We start from the raw sequence: 24,875 nt of genomic DNA on the forward strand, positions 1-24,875 counted from the left end.
TTGCACAACAGCCTCCTGGTTCAGGTATAGCTTTTGCATGAGCATAATTAAGTGCTCTGGGACTCTCATTCTTCTCAATGTCAGCCACAACTTATTATGTTATGTCGAATGCCTTTGCATAATCAATAAAGCACGAATAGACAGTCTTCTGGTATACTTTACTTTCAGCCAGGATCCATCTGACATCAGCAAAGTTATCCCTGGTGCCGCATCCTCTTCTAAATACTTCTTGAACTTCTGGAAGCTCCCTATCTATGTACTGTTCCAGCCAATTCTGAATGATCTTCAGCAGTATTTTGCTTGCATGGGATATGAATGATATTGTTCGATAGTCTCCACATTCAGTTGGATCACCTTCCTTGGGAACTGGAACAATTATGGACCTCTCCCAATCCATTGACCCGACAGCGATCCTCCAAGTTTCCTGGCACAGTGGGGTGAGCTGTGTCTGTTAATTGATATAAGTCAATTGGCATCCCATTGATTCCTGGGGCCTTATTTGTTGCCAGTGCCTTCAATGCAGCTTCTACTTCCTCCTTCATTAATATTGGCTCCTGTTCATATGGTACCTCCGGAAATCTTTCAGTGTCGGTTCTGGTACAGTGATTCTGTGTATTTATTCCCTTCATCTCTTCTTTTGATGCTTTCTGAGTCATTCAATATGTTGCCCATAATATCTTTCAGTATTGAGACTAGAAGCTTAAATTTGTTTTTTCAGTTCTCTCAGCTTGAGAAATGTAGAATGAGTTCTTCCCTTTTTATTTTCCAATTCTAGTTCTCTGCGTATTCCATTATAACACCTTTCTTTGTCCTCCCAAGCTGTTCTTTGAAATCTCTGTTCAGCTCTTTTACTTCAGCATATTTTCCTTTTGTTTTAGCTTCTCAATGCTCCAGTGCAATTTTTAGTGTTCTTCTAACATTAATTTCCATTTTTTTTTCTCCTCTGTTTTTTGCTTTCTTCATGGGTAGATGACCTTTTGGTTTCTTCATGGATGGTTTAAACTTAAGAAGAGCATGTGTAAGGGTTGTATTCTCTCTCCATACCTGTTTAACCTATACTCTGAGCAAATGATTCAGGAAGATGAACTCTCTGAAGAGGAATGTGGCATCAGAGTTGAAGGGAGACTCATCAATAAAATGTGTTATGCAAATGACACAACCTTGCTTGCTAAAAATGAGGATTTGAAGTACTTGTTGCAAAAGATCAAGGAATGTAGCCTTTGGCAATGGATTGCATCTAAATGTCAGGAAAACAAAGATTCTTACTACTGATAGACAGTGTTGTGATGGATGGAGAGGAGATTGAAACTGCCAACAGATTCATCTTGTTTGGATCCACAATTAACACCCTTGGTACCAGCAGTCAGGAAATAAGGAGACCCATTGCAGTGAGAAAATCTGCAGTGTGGGACTTTTCCCAAATTAGTGAGGACAGTTGAGGACTAAGGTGCATCTGATTCAGATCATAGTCTTTTTAATCACTTGCTATGCATCTGAGAGCTGGACAATGAATAAGGATGGCAGAAAAAAGAATTGACCCCTTTGAGCTGTGGTTTTGGAGAAGAGCATTGAACATTCCATGGACAGCAAAGAGAACAGATATGTCTTGGAGAGGGTGCAGCCAGAGTGCTCTGTGGAGGCAGGAATGATGAGGCTTCACCTCACATACTTTGGGCATATTGTTAGGAGGGGCTGTTCCTTGGAAAAGGACATGATGCTGGGAAGGGTGGAGGGTCGGCGAAGGAGAGGAAGACCCTCGACCAGGTGGATTGGCACGTTGGCTGCCACAGTGAGCTCATGAGCATCAGGAAATATGAGGATGGCACAGGATAGGACAGGGCTCAGGTTCTTTATTCACAGGGTCCCTATGAGTTGTACTTGATTTGATGGCACCTAACAACAAAAGCATACATAAAACTAGATTTTTCTGTCTCAAGAATGAATGTCCTACATAAAATACTAGGCATAGGGTACAAATTACACACAGTAATGATGAGCTTTATATCAATACTGTCAGTTTTTAAAGAATCTGCTTTTAAAGTCTTTTATTGGATTATCCTGTGTGAAGATACCTATCTTTCAATAAACTTTTTTTTTTTACTTTTCCATAAAGTAGAGGCCCTTAACAGTACATCCGTCTGATGCAGTAGGTCTCTGTCTCTGCATATGTTGACCTCCATGGATATTGATTCTAGTGCCAAGTAAGATGAAATCACTGCCATCTTCCATCTTTTCTCCATTTCTCGGGATGTCCCTGACTGGACTAGCTGTGCGGATATTTGTTTTCTCGTTGATATGTAGTTCATAGTGAAAGCTGTAGTGCTACATTTTTCAGTGTGTCAAGTCCTTTTCACTTTCCACAAAGTTCTATCATCTGTATACTACCTTTATATAGCAACAGGTATTGGTGATGAGTCTTCCTCCAATCCTGGTGTCATATTCTTCATATCATTCACTTTTTCAGATCTTGTGCTCAGCATACCAACTGGTTTGGATCTGTTGTTCATAGAATCACTATGTGTCATAACTGACTCGATGGCACCTAACAACAACAACAACAACAACTTATGGACTGAATGGCTGTAGTGAAAGGGTGCAACCCTCACACACACACACACACACACACACACACACACACACACACACACACCCTTTCCATGACTTTAAAACAATGCAGTGTCTCTTTGTTGTTTGAAAACTGCTTTTTAGTCTATGTATACATTTTGCATGGGCACAAGTAAGTGTTCTGAGATTCCCGGTCTTCTGTATTATCCATAGTTTATTATAACGCACACACTTGAAGCCTTTGCACAGTCTATAGCACACAGGTAGATATCTTTCTGGTATTCTCTGCTTTTAGCTGAAATCCATTTGACGTCAACAGTGATAACTCTTGTTCCACAGCCGCTTCTGAATTCATCTTGGATTTCTGGCAGTTCCCAGTCTGTGGACTTCTCTGGCCATTTTTATCTGGTGTAACAGAGATAGCACAAGTGGATGGCTTTAACAAACATAAATTTATTCTGTACCGTTTGGCAAGCTAAAAATACAACTCTGGAGAAAGGCTTTTTCTCTGTGTGTCTTCTGCTTTGAAGAGTCTCTCAGCCCGAGAACCGTAGGTTCTAAGGTCCCCTGCTCCTGGCTGTTCTATCAGGTGGTCGTACTGAGGCTTCTGCTTCTCTGCTCAGTTTTCTCACATGTGATCTAGTGGCAAGAAGCCATGCTGCAATCCCAAAGGCACACGGTTTGAATCCACCAGCTGCTCCGCAGGAGAAGGATGGGTAATCTCCTCCCGTGTGATTAACTGCCTCAGAAAACTCACCAGAGGGTCACTTATGGGGCAGTTACAACTCAGTGGTACACAAGCACAAGATAAAAGGTCAACAATTCCCTTCCATCATGCCAAGGCTCTGATGGGATTGTTGCTGTTGTGTGCTGTCCAGTTGGAACCGACTCATAGCTGACCCTTCAGCAAGTTCAGAGCCAGTAAATTGCAGGGGAGACGATTGTCCATGTCCCATGGAGCAGCTGGTGGATTCAAACCAGGTGCCTCTGGGATTTCAAGGCAGCTTCTTACCTAGGCCGCTGGAGTGCACCCCACCCTTAATCCTTTTACAACTTCTTGGTGTATCAGATTATCAGGGAATCCGTTCCAAAATGTATACATTACATCATTGCTTACATTAAGGAAGGGACTTAACCTAATCCATGACATTAAAAATTGATTCAGAATATTTACTTGGTCACTGTATATTTAGAAACGCCACTGTAGTATAACTGATATGATGTTATCTCGGAAACAAAAGTTTATTGGCATGCACAATGCAAGAGTAATTTCTCTTCATTTGTTTTGTCGCATAACAAATGGTTAGTGAATGAAGCCATCTAAGACAACTTCTGTGAAATAGTCACCTACCAAAAGTGCATCTGCGAACACCTTGATGTTTACTCTTTCCCAGTGCTGGGTGGGTGCTCGGTGGTGGCAGTCGTTTGACCTTACTTCCCCTAAGGTATCCTTATGTGACTGCTGCCCCCTTCATGATGCACGTCTGTTGTCTTGAGGGGCATTGTTTGTTTTCCTAGCAGTCCATGGTATTCTCAATACTCTTCTCCAGCACCACAGCTCAAAGGCATCAATTCTCCTTCTGTCCTCCCTAATCATTGTCCAGCTCTCTGATGCATAACAAGTGTATCAGATGCACCTTAGTCTCTAGAGAGACAACATTGCTCTTCAGTACCCTGGAGAGGTCTCTAACAGCAGACTTTCCCATCGCAATACGTTTTTTGGTTTCCTGGCTGCTGGTGCCAAAAGTGTTGACTGTGGAGCCAAGCAGACTAAAGTTGTGAACAATCTCAATCTCTTCACCATCCATCCTGATGCTGTCAATTGGTCCAGTGGTGAGAATCTTTGTATTCCTGACATTGAGTCTCAGTCCATACTGAAGGCTGCAGTCCTTGACCCTCTGCAGCAAACATTTCAGGTCCTCCTCAGTTTCAGCAAGCAGGGTTGTGTCATCTGCATAACTCAGATTGTTAACAGATCTTCCACCAGTCCTGACGCCACACTTCTCCTCAGAGAGCCCAGCCTCTGATAATCTGTTCTGCATACAGGTTGAAAAGGTATGGATATAGGACACATCCCTGGCATACACCTTTCCCAGTTTTGAACCATGTATGGAGAAAATACTGAACTGACGTTGTCAACAATTTCATCTTACTTGGATACACAAGCAACACTCTAGGTACCAGAAGTTAAGAGATTAGAGATGCATTTCACTGGGAAAGTCTGCAGTCAGAGGCCTTGCCAAATTACTGAGGAACAATGTTACTTGGAGGACTAAAGTCCACCTGATCCAGGCCCTGGTCTTTTCTATCACTTCCTATGCATCTGAGAGCTAGACAACGAATAAAGGATGACAGAAGAACTGATGCCTTTGAACTCTGGTGTTGGAGAGGAGTGCCGAAAATTCCATAGATTGCCAAAAGAACAAACAGATATGTCTTAGACAAAGTGCAGTCGGAGTGCTTCTTGGAGGCAAGAATGACAAAGCTTCATCTCACATAATTTGGGCAAGCTTCTAGAAGAGGCTATTCCTTGTTGAAGGGTCAGTGAAAGAGGGGAAGACCCTCAAACAGATGGACTGACACAGTGACTACAGAAGGACTTGAGTGTGCCAGAGGTTATGAGGAAGGCACAGGCCAGGACGCCTGTTGTTCACAGGGTCGCTATGTGTCATACAGTGCCTAATAACAACAACAGCTAGTATTATTGTGCTGAAAAGAATTCCTAACGTGTTGCAGCAACATGCTGATAGGGAGCAGAAGAAATTTCTCCATTGCCTCTTTCCATAAATGTAGTGGAGTTAATTCCTGTGTATTCCACCCAGTGGAGTCTATCAGTTTGCTCCTTGTTTATGTTGTGGGGAAAAAAGACATTTTCATTGACTATGTTGTTGGTCTTATAAAATTCTACCATGAGATCTCAGCGTCATTTCTATTACCAAGACCACCTTTTTCAACTACTGTACTTCCTCTTCTTATTTTTTTACTTCTGTATTCTAGTCACTAGTAATTACCAATGTATCTTGGTGGCATTTTTGATCGATTTCAGATTGCAAGAGCTGCTAAAAGTCTTTCCTCTCTGGCATTACTGATGGCTGTGGAAATTTGTGTCATGGTAGAATTAACTGGTCTTCGCTGCTAGCACATGGAGAGTATCCTATCACATGTTCCTGCCAACGAATATGACACCATTCCTCCTCGATTTGTCATTTCCAGCATGGTAGACCATGTAATTGTCTGATTACAAATGTCCAGGACCTGCCCCTTTCAGCTCACTAATGCGTCAGATATCAATCTTTCTGCATTCTGTTTCCCTCCTGACAACTTCCACTTTTCCTTAATTCCTGCTTTATACATTTCACATTCCGATTCATTATGGATGTTTGCAGCTGTTTCTTCTCATTTTCAATCGTGCCACATCAGGAAGGTCTTGGAAGCTTTCCTCTGTCCCCTCCCCTCTGTTCCTCCCCACCATGAAGGTGGAATCTGTGTCGAGAGGGGAGCTCTTCCCCACCGGTGACTGATTCCTTCTGATAAGGTGTCCAAAGCAGGGCTTTCACGGGCTCAGGTTAGGACGTGGGCTGACAGCCCTTTCTCCCTGGCTTCCTTAGAGAGGGAAGCTCAGCAGAAACCTGTCTTGCATAGGTGACCGGCTTGATTTGAAATAGTGCTTGCCATTCAGACGTCACCACAGTCCAAGTGGGCACACGGGGCAGGCAGTCTGAGTCTTTAGGGTTAAACTTGCAGAAGGATCTTTCTTTCTCCTTTCTTCCCTTACTTTAGCACCCCTCCTCGCCCCCCTCCCTAAACAAAAATAAAAAAAACCCCTCTCAGTTTGTTTTTAAGGAATGAAGACATGTTCCAGTGTATGAACCACAGCTGCAGCCCATTACCCTCTGCTGACATTGAGGCTGCTGGGGTGCCCCTGGGACCTCCCCACAGATGTGCTTTCGCTGTTCTGGGCAGCGGGCCCAGCCAAGTGTGTGTGGGAGGGACGCTCTCAGGCCCGACTCACAGGAATAGAATAAAATATCCTCTCGGCAGAGACTCGAAGTCCAGCAGAGGGCTGGCCCCAGGCTCTGTGCTTGGCCACAGAGCACGTGAAAGGTGGCTGGGCTGCCCTGAGGTCAGAGTCAACTGCAGGGTGGAGTTCAAAGTGTCAGGGCGAAAGCTGACTCTGAGACATCTCATTAACATCTTAGAAGTCTAACATTTTGGACACATTGGCTTCCATAAGATCTCATTAAAACTTGCTGGGGGGCCTGTGGCTTTTGAGTGTTTTTAACGTGGCTACTAGAAAAATCTCCGTTTTGGTGTGTGGCTCGCGTTTGCGGCTCATGCAATGTTTCATGTCTGTAAGAGCGAGGAGAGGTTTCACTCTGAGGGTGGTTCCTGGCCCGTCAGAGCAAAGCGCTCTTCCAAATAGGCGAGCGTGAGATCCTCAAATAATCATTTGTTCCCCTGGACCTCTTAGAGATTAAAAATTCCTAGAGAACAGAGTCTGTGGCGAGTGCGTGGTGACGTAGTGGGGAAAGCAGTCAGGATGTGAGGCTCAGGAGCCGACCAAGACCTCTACCCACAGCATCTTCCTTTCCTGCTTGAAAACCTACTGGCAGAGGAGGGTCCCTCCGCCTGCCCACGGCAGCCCCTGCTGGTCAGCGCTGGTCTCTTTGCTAACTCTGGACAATGGCCATTCCTGCCGACCCTGAGCTCCAGCTTCGTGTTCCTTGCCTGTCAGTGTGCCCCTCATCCCTAGGGATGGAGTTCGGATGCAAAGTCTGTCCCATGGAGGGAGGCCGTGTGCCCAGGTGATGTGCATGTGCTCATTTGTGGACCACAGACTGCCCTGCACTTGACCCCTTGTTGCAGTTGTATGTCCGTCCTTCTCATGGACAGTCTTCCTCTCTGTCCTTGGTGACCCTCTCCTTTACCAAGCATGCAGTCCTTCTCCAGGGACTGGATCCTTCTGACTGTGTGAGACAAAGCTTACTGTCAAGGACCCCTCTGACTACACTTCTTCAAGACAGATTTGCTCATGGTTGGCAGTCCAGTGTTCTTCACATCACAGTTCAATGACATCAGTTGATCGTCATTATTTATTGTCCATCTCTCACAGGCAGATGAGGTAGCTGACTGGAGTCAGACACATCTTACTCCTCAAAGTACCAGCCTTGTGTTTTAGCTCTTTAACATGTTGCCGCAAGTGACAGCTATATGTGTTTCTAAGCACAGTCGTCAATTTAAAAGTGTGCGGCAACATGTTAACAAGGTCCTTGACAACAGATTTTCCCCCCCAATGCTGTATACTGTTGAATGTCTGAAGAGCTTGTATCCATGAGCTTAATTGTGGATCCAAGTAATATTCAATAATTGTCCGTTTTGATCTTTGATTTATCGTGATGTTCCTTAATAGTTCTAGTTGGGAGGAATTTTGTTCTCTTGATGTTGAGGTTATGATCCATTCTGAAAGCTGTAGGCTTTAAATTTCATGACTAAGTACTTCAAGTTTACTTCCTTTCCAGCAAGCAAGGTTGTATCATTGCATGTTACAGAATGTTGATGAGTCTTCCTCCAATCCTGATGCCACATTCCTTTATAGTCCAGCTTCTTACAGTTTGACTAGGTATGGTCAAAGGATACAACCCTGATACACACCATTCCTGATTTTAAGTCATAAACTATTCCCCTGCTCTGTTCCAATGACTGCTTCTTGGTCTATGTAGAGATTCTGTGAGAATTCGGTATAAGGCATTGTTGGTAGTTAGTACTATTCCTGGAGCCAGGAGTTGGAAAGGAATGTGAATCCCCCAGATTTAGCAGGAAAGAACATTGCATAACAGCAAATCTGTTCCCTGCATCTTTAAAATTCCCTAAGGAAGTGAATACTAACACACACACACACACACACACACACACACACCATGAGAAACAGGAGTGTTACATAGTTTCAATCAGTTGCCCAGTCAGAAAATGTTTTGAGTGAATTACTATGTCTCCAGCCTGGCTGCCCTTCCTGACCTGAACCCAGGCCCCCATCTGGGGAGTTCTGCACACGGTGTTTATAACAGATTGTTATTTATAATGTATTTCTCTTCCTTGGCAATTTAAAGAAAAATGTCAACTTGAAGACATATTTCAGAAAGGCACCAGGAAGAATTGTAAATAGAGCCGAATTAATCAAAGAAGGATGAATAAAGTAATCTTTTTGCATAGAGAACATCATTGTTGATGTAAAACAAAAGTCTTGGCAGCATTAAAAGACAATTAAAGAGATGGATAGAGCAGAGAGCAGTTGAGCTCTGTAAATAAACACGAGGACACCAACATCTGCAGCTTAACCTTGAGCAATACCTTTTCTGTGAGTGACATTACCAGGCAACAGACTTCCAAACAGAAAAATGTGACTGGGAGCTTCATCCCTTCTCCCTTCCAGCAGAATGCCCCACTCAGGTGGCCTAGTGCAAGACACAGTACAGTGCCAGACCGGATCCAAAGGCAGTGTGTGCTGTATGTACCGAGGTTAACATGCACAGCAACGCACACACCTGTCCCTGGTTTGCACAGGTACAGTTCAGTGTGAAGTTCCTGTGTTGTGCAGCTAGCCTCACCCTCAATTTCCTGTGAGTCCTTTCAAATTCTAGAAAAAGCGAGATGTTAACTACAGGAAGAGGATTATGGGGTACTCAAGGTTGAGGGAGGAGGGAGAAACAGATTACAGAGAGATGCAGGAAACTTCGTAGGGTGAGGAATGTTCATTTTTTTAATTATTAAATTTTATTAGTTTTAATGAACATTCACAGAGATTTTGGGTTTTCATTCATTCATTGTTGCACTGTTTTCTCCACCCTCCTCCCCAGTTCTTTCTTCTTCCCCCCCCCCACTGTTTTACTTTTCCAATTGCCACAGTGCTTGTCAAAGCCAGTTCTGGTTCATTTTTATTACATTTGTGGTGGTGACGATGTATCTATATTTGTCAAATCTTGTGATGGACTCAATTCTGAACCCCTGTTCCAGGGCATGTAATCCCATTTCAACTGCCTGCCCTGGATAGCCAGCCTCTATTGGGTCTCTGAGGCTGTCAGTGTCTATGGAAGGAGATTATACAACACTCTCCCAGGAGTGGCTGGTGGAGTCAAACCACTGATCTTTTGCTTAACAACCCAAATACCCTATTCCTCCAGGGCTCCTTTGTCAGTAGATAGTGTATCTTCAATGTACTCACTTGCTAGTATAAAAGGAGATTAGGTACAGAGAAGTAGAAATCAGGGGAGAGGAATGGGCATCATTTAGAGCTTTAAAAGAAACACTGAGGATGCTAGAGAAACTGAAGCAGGCATTTGCCCTCAGAGTGGACAGAGAGAGCCTTCCCGTACAGAGACATTGCCCTAAATGCTAACTTCTAGCTTCCTACTATGAAAATACATACATAAATACATAAATTTCTAGGGAGCTCTAGTGACCTAGTAACAGGAAGCTGCACTGCAATCCTCTGCTGGGGAAGGAGGAACAATCTCCTCCTGTACCAGTCAGATCCAATTTGATGGTATACAACAAAAAAGAGTAAAATAAAATTTAAAAATTAAATAAATACATTTCTGTTTGCTAATCCACCCCCTTATGATATTCCCATTATAATAGCACTGAGAAGCCATGACGCCTCACAGGGGTATCCAGTTTTTAAATGCTGAGTTTCATTGTGTCTCGATAAAGCTAATTTAAAACAATAAATATGGTGAAATGCGTAAGAGCGGGAACACAGTGGAGCTCTTTGTGTTCTGAGCCTCAGCAGATTTCTAGGAGCACTGGTGGCACAGTGGTTAAGTGGTAGGCTGCTAACCAGAAGGTCAGTGGTTTGAACCTAGCAGCCACCCCGTGGGAGGTCACTGCTCAGTCTGCTGGCACAGAGCGGGCAGCCTCAGGAGCCCGAGGGGCAGTTCGGGCCCTGCTGTGCCCTGTAGGGCATCGGAATCACCTGGTCACAAAGGTCCGGGTTGCAGGTTTCCCGCCTTTGATCGGGGGTAAAGTCAAGTTCTCCTGCTTCGCTCTTGCTTGTTTTCAAGGAACAGGCTTCCCCTTTCCTTCCCTGACCCTTTCACCTGACGCGGCCTCTGGTCACCTTAAGGGAGTTGCTGCCCTTGCTCTTCTGTATCTGACTCAGACAAGGCAAAGCCGGGTCACTCTTGGGCCGTCGACAGTTCAAGCAAAGCCTCTGTCATCAAGTTGATTCTGGTCCTAGTACCCTCTGGGATCGAGTGGCACTGCCCAGGCTGCAAACCTTTACAGACGTGGACCTGGTCACCTTTCTCTCTTTAAGTGGTTAACTGAGTCCTGTTAGTTAGTTAGCAGTGCCGACGCGGAACCCCATGAACCACCAGGGCTCCTCGCAGAAAAGAAATGCAGCTTATTTTCAAAATACAGAGCAAGAGGTTATTGTCAAAGAATAATTGCTGCAGCAGTCAGCGCACATGGCTGCCAAGACTCCGCTGGACGCGATCCACCCCAGATATTGCTCTGATTCTCTCAAGGTCTTCGGACACCCAGAAAGTGGGTCGTCTTTCAGGATAACTGCGTCACTGTGGGGAACATGCTAGTAAATCAAAGACCAGCTGGATTTGTTCTTAAATGTGGTAAAATACTTACTTGCTTGGAAGTACTATTAATCCTCCCATCCGCCGGACAGGGGATCTGGGTTTTAGGGTCTGGCTTACCTTCTCTTGTTATTAGCACTTCATATTCTTCTGGTTGTGTTCAGGCATTAATGTTTAGACATTCAACTTGTGCTTTGGAAAAGCAGAGATCCTGTTACTGCTTGCTTCTACATCTTAAAAGTTTGAAATGAAGTCTCATACCAATTTTTTTTAACAGAGAGAATTGAGGTATTGAAGCAATCATTTTAACTGTTCACTATGAAATTCTTTTGCCTAGGATTCTCAGTTATTAAAGCAAAAGCATTGTTCTGTGCTGAATTCTCCAGATAATTCTGCTTTTGGCAAGAAGTAGCAGAAAATCAACTGGGCGTAGACAATAGGACATTTATTTATTGGCTCTTGTGTCGGGAATTCTAGAGAGACAGCAGGGTTCAGTGTTGGCCAAACCAGGGACTTGACAATGATGTCAAGGTCATGGTTTTCCCATCTCTCCACCCTGCTGACAAGGTCAGTTCCAGTTTAAGACTGATTCCTTCACGAGTGTAGGACGACTGCCAGAATCCTTCAAACCCATCACCTCGCTCAGTCCCATTGGTTTCTGATCATACGCTACCTGATGGGATGGTTAGCTAACTCTGTATTCATTCTGTGTTCATTTGCATGTCTTCCAGTGTCATTCTAAATGTTTTTTTTTGCCCACAGAATCCTTCACTATTATACTTAAGCCTTGAAATAATTTTTTTCTTCCATTTTGTTCAGCTTGAGAAATGAAGAGCGTCATTTCCCTTTGCTTTGCTAACTGCAGGTCTTTGCACATATCATTATTTTGTTTTCTCAAAATACCCTTGGAAATCATCTTTTAATTTATCCTGTCTTCCATTCCCTTTAGCTATTCTGCATTCAGGGGCAAATTGCAGAGTCTTCTGACCTCAGATTTAGTATTTTTTTCCTTTTTTGGCTCTTCAGTGGCCTTGTGTTTCCTTCATGTTTGGTACACCCTTCGTGTTGGTACACCCATTATGTTGGTATACTCTTCATGCTTGGTACACCCACCACGTTTGGTACACCCTAAATGTTGGTATACCCATTATGTTGGTACACTCTTCATGTTGGTACACCCTTCATGCTTGGTACACCCATCATGTTTGGTACACGCATCATGTTGGTATACCCTTCATGTTTGGTACAACCATCATGTTTGGTACACCCATCATGTTGGTACACCCTTCATTTTTGGTACATCCTTCATGCTTGGTACACCCTTCATGTTGGTACACCCTTCATGTTTGGTGCAACCATCATGTTTTGTATACCCATCATGTTGGTACACCCTCCATGTTTTGTACAACCGTCATGTTTGGTACACCCATCATATTGGTACACCCTTCATGTTTGGTACACCCTCGATGCTATTCCAGAACTCCTCTGGTCTTTGGTTGGTAGCATCCAGGACATCAAGTCTATTCTTAACATGATCTCTGAATTCAAGTGGGATCTACTTATGGTCATATTTTCCCTCTGGTGGACTTCTTTTAATTCTTTTCTTAGTTCAACTTGAATATGTATATGAATAATAGTAGTCTATTCCACACTTGGCTCCTGGCTGCCTTCTGACGATAATATGGAACTTCTCCATGGTCTCTTTCCACAGGTTTGTAATCCGTTTGATTCCAGATTACTCCATCCTTTAAGGTCCACATGTTAGTCACTGTTTGTGCTGAAGAAGAAAAGGCATTTGCAATGATTAAGTTGTTGCTGTTGTAGAATTTTGTCATGCAATTTCTGGTGTCCTTTCTAGCATCAAGACAGTATTTTCCACCTACTTATTCTTCTTTGCTTTCAACATTTACATTCATATCAATAATTACCAGTGCGTCTTGTCTGCCTATTTGTTCAGTGTCAGACAGCAAAAATTGGTAAAAATCTTCACTTCTTCCCTCTGTGGCAATAGTGGTTGGTGCAAAAGTTAGAAAACAGTCCATTTTAGCTAGTCTTGCAGGCATGTTGATGTTTTCCTGTCACTGACAGTGCTGTACTTCAGGGTAGGTCTTGAAATGTTCCTTTTTGGGTATGAAAGTCATCCATTTTTAATTCATTATGCTCGGCATAGTGTGATTATCTGATTCAAGATAGCCGAGACAAATCCATGTCAGCTCACCAATGCCCAGAATGTTGATCTGTGTGCATTCCATTTCATTTTTTAACAACTTTCCATTTTCCTGTGTTCACACTTTGCACATTCCACATTCCACTTACTAATGACTATTTCCAGTTATTTCTTCTCACTTTGAGTCACACCACATCAGCAAGTGAAGGGCCCAAAGCTTTCCTCCATCCACGTCACTAAAGTCAGCTCCGTTTGAAGGAGGAAACTCTTCTCAGCTCTATTTTGAGCTCCTTCCAACCTGACCGGCTCCTCCTCAGACAGTGTCCTTCAGCCGCCCCTACGGTCTTCCCTGGCCTATGTTTTCGGCAGGTTGTGGAGTCTTCCTTCCTCATTGTGGTCCACCCTGGATGACCCTGCGGGTATTTGACAGATTGGTGGCATGGCTTTTAGCTTCATAGTGACACACAGACTACTACAGGACCACAAGGAGACAGGAGAGTAGGGGGACTTAGCACGACTCCATCTGTCTGTCTCAGGAAGGCTCGAGGATGCTAACATGTAAAGAAATGCTTGTCTGAATCTCTCTGGCATTTCCCCCTTTCCCAATCCTTCCCCCTCAATCTTAATAAATGTCTTTGACTTTCCAGCTTGTCTCCTTGTCCTTACCTCCTCAGAGCAGCCGAGCTGGGAGTTTGACATAATTCGCAGAATTGATCCCTCTGTGTGGCCTCACACCATGGCGAGAGTTCAACCTGCGAGAAAGACCGGATGACAAGTCTTCTCATTCTCAGGGTTAGGAGGCAATAGTGGAAGAATCTGTCCAGTCCGGGAAGACCATTTGATGGAGAAGCCTTGAAGCTAATGGTTGATAAGGGAATGATAGGTTCGTGTTTCCTGCCACTCAAATGTGCTTTTTGTGAACAGATCACTGTTACAGACGAGGACGTCAGTAACCCGTCCTTTCTGGACCTGGTGAGGACTCCCCAGATGAGGAAGTGCACGCTTATCCTCATGTTCGCCTGGTGAGCTCACGTGTGTTGCATTCTAAGGCTTGTGTCGAAGCTGTGCCTCACTCCTTCTTCCTAGTATCAATGGAGTCCAATTCTGACCTGTTTCTCTCTGGTGTCTTTCCATGACATTTCCCTAGGTTCACAAGTGCAGTGGTCTACCAGGGGCTGGTCATGCGTCTGGGAATCATCGGTGGCAACCTCTACATAGATTTCTTCATCTCAGGGGTCGTGGAGCTGCCTGGAGCCCTCTTGATTTTACTGACCATTGAGCGCATGGGACGACGTCTCCCCTTTGCAGCAAGCAATATCGTGGCTGGAGTGGCCTGCCTGGTCACCGCATTCTTACCAGAAGGTAATCTTTCCCTACCTTTGTTTGGCAGCCAAGGGACACGACCAAAGCTTTGATTCAAGAATCAAGTCTGGGAGCCACTTGTCCTTAGAAATGGACCATTGTCTCAGAAGCTGGGTATCAGGCAAGTTGGTGGAAGTGCTCAGTGTTCTGTTTCATCCACATCAAGGCTTTGGGTGCTAGTCATGCATTCCATAGATTTGCGGTCCTCCCGTTGGTTGTGTGTTCGCTCATGGGTGATGTGGGTGCTGTCCTTAGGCCAGCTCTTTGGGATTTTCCCCCCGGTGATCACCTTTATCTGGGGTCACTTTCACGGTGTCACCAATCATCCATGACCTGCTGCACATGGAGTCATTGAGGTCACAAACACAAGAAAGTTCCCCTCTCCCCTTCCCATGATTCTCACTGGCTGAGAGATAGAAAAACTTTCAAACTCATTGCTTCAAATCAGAACCCACTCACAGCTGACCCTCCAGCAGACTTTCAGAGGCTGTAAATCACATGGGAGGAAGTTGTCCATCTTTATCCCACAGAGGAGCTGACGATTCAAACCGCTTGACTTTGGGCGGGCAGCGCAAATTCTTTCTGCATTAGGTCACCAGAGTTCCCTAATCAGAGATAGAAACACTTTCACTTAGAAATTGATAATCTTTTATCAAATCACTCTGACAAATTAAATAATGGGTTATTTACTGTATTTATAAATTTGGCAAAGAAGCTTCACAGAGGTGGGAGCTTGGCATGCATTGTTGTTATGCTGTGCCCCTCCAAATAATGCCACTACCTGAGCTCCTTGTGCCTGGGAATATGACCCTGTCTGTTCATGGAGGTTCCCTTTTGTTACATGGAGAAGGTTGAGTCAGAGTAGAAAAACTCACTGCCATCAATCAATTGTGACGCGGTGTGCCTCTCTGCCAGATTCTTGAAGGCTCTGACTTTATGGAAAGAAGTTAGTCACCTTCCTACCAAGGAGACTGCTTGTCTTTTCCCAGGCAGCAGCTGATGGATTTTAACCACTTACCTTTTGGTTAGCAGCCCAACATGACAGGCAGCATCACCCAGGTTCTTTAGTAGAGTAGGCTGGGCCCTAAATCGAATCCCTTCTCAGCTCTATCCTTTAGATCACAACACACCTGGGGAAGGGCAGACGGCTGGGGCTGCCGAGGCCTCTGACAGGTAAGGGCCTTTGCCTGCCCTGCCTCCTGACTCATGAGAGGATAAATTCGGTTCCTTAAAGCCTCTCGAGGAGTTTTCTTTGTTACAGCAGCATGAAGAGAGTAAGACAGTTCATATGAAGGACAACGAGAAATACATCCAAAGCGAAGGGTAGGAGTGGGTTGAAAGTCAAAGGGATGTTTTTATCCCACCGCCCTTGAGTGAGTTCCAACTCAGGGCAGCCCTCAAGGTCAAGGTAAAACTCCTTTCGAGGGTTCCCACCTGAGGCTGAAGATCTGTGCAGAAGGCGACTGTGGTATGTTTCTCCAAAAGAGCAGCAGGTAGATTCTGTCCTCCAGTTGACGGCGGAGCGCTTCACCACGGGTCCACCAGGGGTCCCTGGAGTAGAGGCAGGCCTTTGGGGCTGAAGCAACAGGTGGCTGCAAAACTAGATGGTCTGGCCTTACAGGCTGCCCTGTGCCCACAGTGGGCCTGGGCTGGACAACAGGCATGTGAGGATGAGCTGGTGTGTCCACCAGCGTCTCCAGCCTTGTCCAGGGAGCGTCAGGGGACGAGCGTGGCCTCGGCCTCGTCAGGACCTCAGTACTCTGGACAACTGACCGCAAATGAGGGATACAGCCAGGGACTAGGGCAGAGGCCAATGCCTGGAGTGTCTGTGAGTTTAGTTGTATGGAACCCAGTCAGTGACTATGACCTTGGATTGCACAGGGTCGGAGCAGATGCCACCACCATCACTGGTGGTTTCTGCCTTGGATAAACCGGTTCTAGAAGGAGGCGGCCTCTTCAACTGCCAGGAAGCAAGTGAATTGTTTCCATGCTCGAGGGGTGGACATTACCCAGAGAGCTGCATCTCTGGGCGTCTTTGTACCACGACAAAGGATGCTCTCCTTTTTTCTTCTCCTGTGGGACTCTGAGGAGAAACTCATCAACAGGCTGCACTTGGTGGAAGTCAAAAGAGTGGGACTTGGAATGAACCATGTTCATTACTTAGAAGTGCGTGAATTCCCAGCATAGCAGATTGTTGTTGACCACCGTCGAGGCACTCACGACTCATAGCGACCCTACGGACAAAAGGCCTGAAGCCCCTCTGCAACTCTCGACATTGATCAAAGTTCACAGAGTGTCCGGAGGCACGTTGTTTAGAAAGTGTGTGATACTTCTGACAGAGCCCCCTACATTGAATTGACAAATGCCTGTCTCTAGAACAGAAATGGCAAAAGGAGGTCCCTGTCCTGGAAGGATCTCGTTTCCCCTAAGCAAGACCCTTCTAGGGGACAGAGCACCCGGGTGCCTGCAGAACTGGACGCTCTGTCATTGCATGCCTATTTAGAATCCCTCCATTAAAGCCTTGGCTCCACAGCCAACACTCTTGGTACCAGCAGCTAAGAAATCAAGAGACGAATTGCATTGGGAAAGTCAGTTGTCAGGGACCTCTCCAGAGTACTGAAGAGCAATGACATCAGGCTGGAGACTAAGGTGCGCCTGATCAGGGCTTTAGTCTTCGCAATTATGTGCTATGCATTGGAGAATTGGACAGTGACTGGGGATGATAGAAAGAGAATTGATGGCTTTGAGCTGTGGTGCTGGAGAAGAGTGTTGAATATACCATGGACTGCTAGGAGAACAAATAGGGTTGTCCTGGAGAGGGTTGTCTGACATACTTTGGGCATGTTGCAAGGAGGGACTGGTCCTTGGAGAGGGACGTCATGTTTGGGAGAGCGGAGGGGCGGCGCAGGAGAGGAAGACCCTCAATGAGATGGATCGATTTTGTGATTGGGGTGGTGGGAGTCAATGTGTCAGAGACAATGAGGTTGGCACAGGCTAGAGCAGGGTAGGGTTGCTATGAGTCACAAGCGACTCAATGGCACATAAGAACAACATTAAGGCCAGCAGAGTTTCGTTCACCTCTTAGCCCTCATCCTTAATTCGGTGCCTGGGAATTGGCAGTGAAGGTGGTGCAGTTAATGGGCCCAGCTGCTAACGGGTACGTTGGGACTTGCCGCTCCCTCAGAGGAATCCCGGAAGGAAAGCCTGGTGACGGGCTGGCCGCTGCAAAGCCCGGAGACTCACCGCTTGGCAAGAGTCAGGATCGACTGCACAGCAACTGGTTTGGGGAGAAGTGGATAATGCCTCCAGGGCCCTTATAAAAACACTTCTAAAATCTGGGGCAAAGGACAGACTTTTCTCCTTTGTCTAATTGGTTTTTATTTTGTGGTTTTCCAGATTTAGGCTTTACAATTGCTCTTAGCCAGATTGGAAACAAAACGCCCTCTTTCTGGGCACACTTCCTTTCTAGGTTCTGCAGACTCGGTTACTTTGCAGCCATCCACGGCCTGTTCATGACTGGTGAGATTAAACCTCAGATACCCACCGCCCATGCGAATACCCAGCACCCAGAGGGGCTGCTGCTTGCTCAAAGGACACCGTGCTCACTTCCAACCCAAAGCCAGCTCTGGACTTGGCTCCTGGGACCTCGAATTAACATGCGAAAAGCTCTGGCCCTTCTTGACATAGTGGGAGCAGGCGGAGCCCGCCGGGAATGCTGATGAGGCCATTAGAAGAAGCAGCTCCTACATTATCTCCCAGGAAACTATTTTCCCTGCTCCCTTCCGCTGACCCAACTTTTCACCGCCTGAAGAATGCAGTTCTGGAGAAAGACACCATTTCTCTGGCTGCTGCCCCATCTAAGACTCCCTGCTTCTGACCCACATTTTTGAACTCTAATTAAAGTCTGGAAAACAAAGAGCTTGCTTTATCCCTACGCATCTGCCGTCTTTAATTTAAGCTTATTTGGGATGGTGACCACCCTAGCAGGGCTGCTAAGAGTCTTCTTTTCTAAATGGAAAAGTTGTCTTTTATGCTTCTCTCAGTAAAAAGCTGAAGATAGGAGTCTTTATTTCAGTATCACCGTGAGGAATTTTTGTTCCAGAATTCAAAGCAGATAGTATGTTAAAAGAGACAAAATTTTGTTTCTTTCAAATCTGGCATCCTGCAGGACGTAGAGCAACATCACTGGATAAGCTCAAATAAAAGCAGGAGGTTTACTGAGGGATGGAGATGCTTCTGACCAGAACAATGTCCACAGTCAGGCCACGACAGCGAGCAGTGATGAAGGATGCAGTGGTGGAGAGTGGGAGCTGAGAGGCCAGCAGGGGAGCGTCTTTTAGAAAGGAGAATTGGCAGGGATGGTTGAGTAACATCTAAATAGAATTATTACATGATTGCTTAAAGGGACATGCCGTCTAGTTTATTAAAGATGGTTCCAGAACAGCAGAAGACACTGATGTGTGTGTGTGTGTGTGTGTGTGTGTGTGTGTGTGTGTGTGTGTGTAAAACCTATTAGTAAATTGAGCTTCCTCAGTTGTGTCTGTTTCTGGGAGTTGTTGTTGTTGATAGTCATCTAGTCGAGCACGACTCTTAACAACCCTATGAACAAAAGGCCTGAAGCCGTTCTATAACTATCGTCATTTATCAACGTTCCTAGAGTGTCCAGAGGCATGTTGTTTAGGAAGTGGATGCCACCCCTGCTTCCAAACCTGTCTTAAACTGGGAGCTCCGCCAAACACTGTCCACCATGGGGAACTGTTGTGGCATTTGACACCCCAATGGCACAGAGTTAAGCATCACAACAACCCCAGATTGCCTCAATATAGCATATTGACAAAAGAGTGGTCTACCACTTAGAAGAATGTTCCTCAAAAATATAATAACAACCAACTTTAAATACAAAGGCCTTCCTCGAGATCTTGCTGACTCTAAACAAGAGGCCTGGGAAAAACAGAACAGAACAAAACAAAACAAAAACACCAAACAAAAAAGCCCAAGGTAGTATGTTTTGTTGTTGTTGTTGTTATGTGCTGTTGAGTCACCTGCAGTGTATAAAAATGTATTTATCAAAACTATGTATCAATATGGATTGAAGCTCAATGTCAAGAAGACAAAGATTCTCACCACTGGATCAATTGGCAGCATTAGGATGAATGGTGAAGAGATTGAGATTGTTCACAGCCTTCAGTTTGCTCGGCTCCATGGTCAACACTTTTGGCACCAGTAGCCAGAAAATTAGAAGACATATTGCTATGGGAAAGTCTGCTGTTAGGGACCTCTCCAAAGTACTGAAGAGCAATGGTGTCTCTCTGGAGACTAAGGTGCTTCTGATACAGGCCATGGTCTTTGCTATCACTTGTTATGCATCAGAGAGTTGGACAATGACTAAGGAGGATAGAAGGCAAATTGGTGCCTTTGAGCTGTGGTGCTGGAGAAGAGTATTGAGGGTACCACGGACTGCCAAGAAAACAAACAGATTCATCCTGGAGAGGGTCAAACCGGGCTGCTCCTTGGAGGCAAGGATTCCAAAGCTCCGTCTGACATACTTTGGACATGTTGTAAGGAGGGACTGGTCCTTGGAGAGGGGCATCATGCTTGGGAGGGTGGAGGGACAGCACAGAAGGGGAAGGCCACCTATGAGGTGGATTGATTCAGTGACTGGGGTAATCGGGATGGGTGTGTCAGAGATGGTGTGATTGGCACAGGACAGAGCAGAGTTTAGGGTTGTTGTACATAGGGTCGCTATGAGTCGCAAGCGACTCGGCAGTACATAACAACAACAACAACATGTATCTAAACTCTTCAGGCACCAGATAGCACATTTTTTAATCTGATTGACTGCTGTGGATAAAAATCCTTTGGGGCTAAATTGATTATGTTTGCACTTGCCAGACCTCCTAGGGAAAGAAAGTCTTCCTTAAGATACATGGTCAGGTCAGCATCCTATTCAAGAAACTGCTAAGATAAAAGATAGCTTTTAAAGACCCGTCAAGGCTTTCAGGCCCATGATAGAACTTTAAAACATAGTGAAGTCTCTACTTTGACCGTGTTCTGTCTACATGTGTCAGTGCCTCTGCTTTAAGACTCTCAGACAGCATTCTTCTAAGACTTCTGGCAGACAATATCACTCTTATGTACATTTTCTAACTGTTTCAGTGTTTTTGATCATGGCCACCAAAAGACGCAACTCCAAGGTGAAAGTCACACCTTCCTAGAAGATGGAAAAGCTCTGTGTTCAGAGACCATAGTTATATTCAAACTATTAAGAACACTACTTTTATTTCACTCTTTAATGAACAGTGTAGTATCTTAAAACTGGACTTTGGGTACTTTTTTCATGACTTCTCTGCGCTGGTGTATTCAGATACTGACCTCTGACTGAATCAACTTGTAAGATGGGTTCAACTTGATTTTATCTCCACAAGGGCATTCAATTTGAGGGTGTTGTCTGAATATTTTTCTGACTTAACTAGTTATTACTCCACATTCACCCAGTCAATCACATATTTTTCCATGTGTATGGGTTTTAATATGGTTTCTTCAGGGTTTTCTTTTCTATCAAAAAGTCCCAGCATCAGTTTTAAATTTGAAGTTGGACTTATCAGCAGGACACACTTACAAAAGGATCTTGACCCAGTAGAAAGAAATTCGTGACTAACCGGTCAACCCTGGGTAATGGGGGGCGGGGGGGGGAGGTGTTGCTGGCTGGTAGCTGGCCTACTTCTTTTGACTTTCTTGTCGTCTTCCAACTTTTATTTATTCTGTTGTTGTGTTGTTGAGAACATGTACAGCGGAGCACACCGCTGTCCAATTCGGTGACACCGATCACATCCTTGGAGTTGTGCAACCGTCCTCGCCCTCCTTTGGGGACCTGTTCCTCCCTCATTAACATAAGCTCGCTGCCCTGGGGCGGCCTTCTTGATTGCAGACAGGGGTGGTTGCGCAATCTGGCCAGGGCCCAGGGGATCTTGGCAGCCTCTCTTCTTTCCAATCCTCCGGCACCTGGTTCTGAGCACCGCTCGCTTGTTGGAAAGGGGGTGGAAGGCATTTCCCAGACCTCAAGTCTGGCTGGAATGAAGACGTGAAGCCTAAATAAACACATATTTACAGCTCTTCCCGCCAGCGCAGATGGCTGTCTTGCCACACGGATACAACCCCGACATCGCTCACTGCCTCACTGCTGGATGTCGTCAGGGTGAGAGCCGCAGGTGTTCTCATTGGGGAATGTCACATCCACCAGGATGTCCTTGGCCAGTGTGCAATCAGGAGGCGACTGATGGGGGGCCTCCCAAAAGGATCCAGATTCTTGAATCCCTTTCCCTCTCCTTGCCCTTTGAGGGAGAGGAAGAGGGAGAGGGAGAGAGGGGCAGGGGGGCTGTAGCACTGGGCTTAACACAGTGGTGATGAGAAAGGCACAGGATTGGGAAGGGTTTGCTCTGCTGTATCTGGGGTCACGGTGGTTGAACCCAACTAAATAGCACCTAGAAACCATTGTTCTAGAGGGTACTCTGCGTGTTGCAAATTTAACAGCAACCAATGGAAGGAATGGACACTCGCACGAAGACAGAGACCATTCTGAAGAGAGGCAGGGCTGGAGGTCTGCTTGTAAAATGTCACCGTGCAGTGGACACAACTCTAGCACATGACTGGGAATCAGGTTGAAGGCACCTGGTCTGATGTGGTTTGATTTGACCCATCAAGACAGATGGTCTTGTTTAGTGACATTTTTCTCTTTGTTGTTGAATACTGCCTACGTGACTCTGTATGCCCTGCTGAGCTTGATTTTCTTCTTTTTTGCCCCATTGATGCCTAATTTTTTACTAAAAGGCTCTATATTTAGGATGGGACAATAGGTCCCTTAGAAACCAAGAGGGCTGTTCAGTCCTGAGTAGGGATGAGGGTAAAAGGTAAGGGTTTCTTCTCAGAAATGAGATCCGGGCCTGTGCCAAGCTTCGCCTGGGAGAGCAGAGATGTCCTCGTTCATGCCATCCTTCATCCTCGTACCCGTCACTAGGAAGAAGTGGTATAATCAGCACAACTCTCAGCTGACTTAGCATCCCTCTCCATCGAAGAAGGGAAGGCAACTCCCCCGCTTCCTGTAGAAGAAGAGATTGTCTGGTCAAGTAACAGGGAATCCCTGAGAGTTTCTTTCCAAATGCTTGAGCCGGTTGGCACTGAAGGACCTGGGTTATTCTGAACGGTCCTAGAAGATACTTTTGGGAGGAAGGAGCAAGACTAGGAAGGAAGGTGGTGGTGGGTGCCGTGGGTCCTGGGGGGCCATGTGTTGGGCACGGGGACACCATGACCATCTCTGCCGCACTGTCTCTGTCTTCTCCTAGGCTATAGGATTAGAGTCACGAATCATGTCCTGAGCAGTCACTGCATCGGGACCAGGGTTCCAGGCAGTGCATTGCCAGGGCCTGGGGGCGCTGCCGGGGCCTGGGGGCACTGCCGGGGCCTGCGGGCACTGCCCCATGCTCAGAAGACAGTGTGGGCTTCTTGCTGTTGTTATGTGCCGTCGAGTCACACTCTTGAAAGCCAGCACCATGGAGGTCTGGGGCCTGTTCTCTGCCACTTGAACCCTCAGTGGCAAGCAGTTTCCTACCCAGAGGTCCTGGTCTTCATTTCCTTGAGACTAAAATCAAATTCATGTCACGATTCTCCTGGATCATCTTTTGAGACACTGGAGGACAAGGACACATATATGACATATAAAGGAAAATCCATGTTTATAGGATGATTTACCCTCTCAGTAGACCTTCCACGGGCTATGCTTTATCTTTAGTTGTATTTATCGTTCATTTGGTTCAACCATTTCCATGATCCCTTTCCAAACTTTCCCATCACTTTTGGTTTTTAACAGACAAAGTTAAAAATGTTGATTAAGGTAGTAAGACAGGAGCTTAATTAGTGAAACGTAGGCCATGAAAAAAAGAGTTACAGGGGAAAAGAAAGAAGAGGGAAGGGGTAAAGGAGCCCTGGAAAGAAAAGGACCCCTTCGTCTTAACAGAGGGCTGGTATCCACTAAGCTGGTCTCCCCTCCCTCCACTGCCCCAGCTGACTGCTCATCAGCTCTGTCTCTACGTTTGCCCGTCCTCGATACTCACCGTGACGTCTTCATGGTTCACGCACGCTGTAGCATCCATCAGAGCTTCACGGCTCATAGTGCAGTGAATGTTTGTACCATAAACACCCAGATTCATCACCATCAAGTCAATTCCAACACAGAGACCCTCTGGGACAGGGTGGGAAGATCCCATGGGGTTTCCAAGGCTGTAAATCTTTACGGAAGTTGACGTCCCCTCTTTCTCCCACAGAAAAGTTGGTGGGTTCAAACTATAACACCTTTCAGCCAGCAGCCCAGTGCTTAACTGTTGAGCCACTGGGGCTCCATTGTACACAAATATGTCAAATACATCCAGATGGTCCGTGTTTATGAGCTTCTACATGTTCAATGAAGACAAAGGAGCAGGTTGTTGCGTTGTCTATTCTGAGGTCACTCAGAGTGCTGGCCAGTAAACAGGAAGGGGAATGCGCCCTATGGAATCCTTTTTCATTTACTCTTGTATCTGGGGAGCATTTACTCGTTCACAATATCTTAATGCAGTAGAAAGTGTGCGGAGTTTACAGTCGGAAGGATGGAGATGAGTCCACACCCCTCGGCTATTTCCACTAATTGTGCACCGTGGTTCAAGGCCCAGTTCCTCGTCTGAGAACAAATATAATAAACCAGTGCTGTGAGATAACAGAAGACAGATAACACACCAAATACTCATGCTTGTTCCTACAGCTCTTGTGGGGATTTATCACTGGTGCTTAAGAGGAGCAGAAACGCAGGCTGGAGCAACACTAACCGAATGTCTTAGCCTGTTTTGTTCAACAGCATGTTAACTCTCCCCTTCTCAACTCTCTGTGTTTCCAGGGCTGACATGGTTGAGGACCACAGTCGCCACCCTTGGAAGACTGGGGATAACCATGGCCTTTGAAATCGTGTATTTGGTCAATTCAGAGCTGTACCCGACAACACTACGGTAATTCCCATGTCCAAATGACAGAACTTCTCATCAACCCTGTCTTTGTAGACAAATGTGTTGACTTAAAAACAATGACTCATGCAATATTATTCAAAATGGGTGACCCTGGAGGACATTATGCTGAGTGAGGTATCTCAGTCACAAAGGGACAAATGCTATATG

The 24,875-nt window shown here is 45.6% G+C and overlaps 1 protein-coding gene across 1 annotated transcript in view; it reads left to right on the top strand.

The window, feature by feature from the left end:
• SLC22A3 (solute carrier family 22 (organic cation transporter), member 3) overlaps positions 1-24,875 on the top strand; it is a 132,698-nt gene that overhangs the window by 101,226 nt on the left and 6,597 nt on the right. Inside the window, exons 6-9 of the mRNA XM_006882821.1 lie at positions 14,242-14,339; positions 14,465-14,679; positions 16,170-16,172; positions 24,602-24,710. Coding sequence (XP_006882883.1) covers positions 14,242-14,339; positions 14,465-14,679; positions 16,170-16,172; positions 24,602-24,710 — 425 coding nt within the window. The remainder of the gene's footprint in view (positions 1-14,241; positions 14,340-14,464; positions 14,680-16,169; positions 16,173-24,601; positions 24,711-24,875) is intronic.

Source organism: Elephantulus edwardii, unplaced genomic scaffold, assembly GCF_000299155.1.
Source record: "Elephantulus edwardii isolate Elephantulus edwardi_28Jun2011 unplaced genomic scaffold, EleEdw1.0 scaffold00024, whole genome shotgun sequence".
Lineage (NCBI taxonomy): Eukaryota > Metazoa > Chordata > Mammalia > Macroscelidea > Macroscelididae > Elephantulus > Elephantulus edwardii.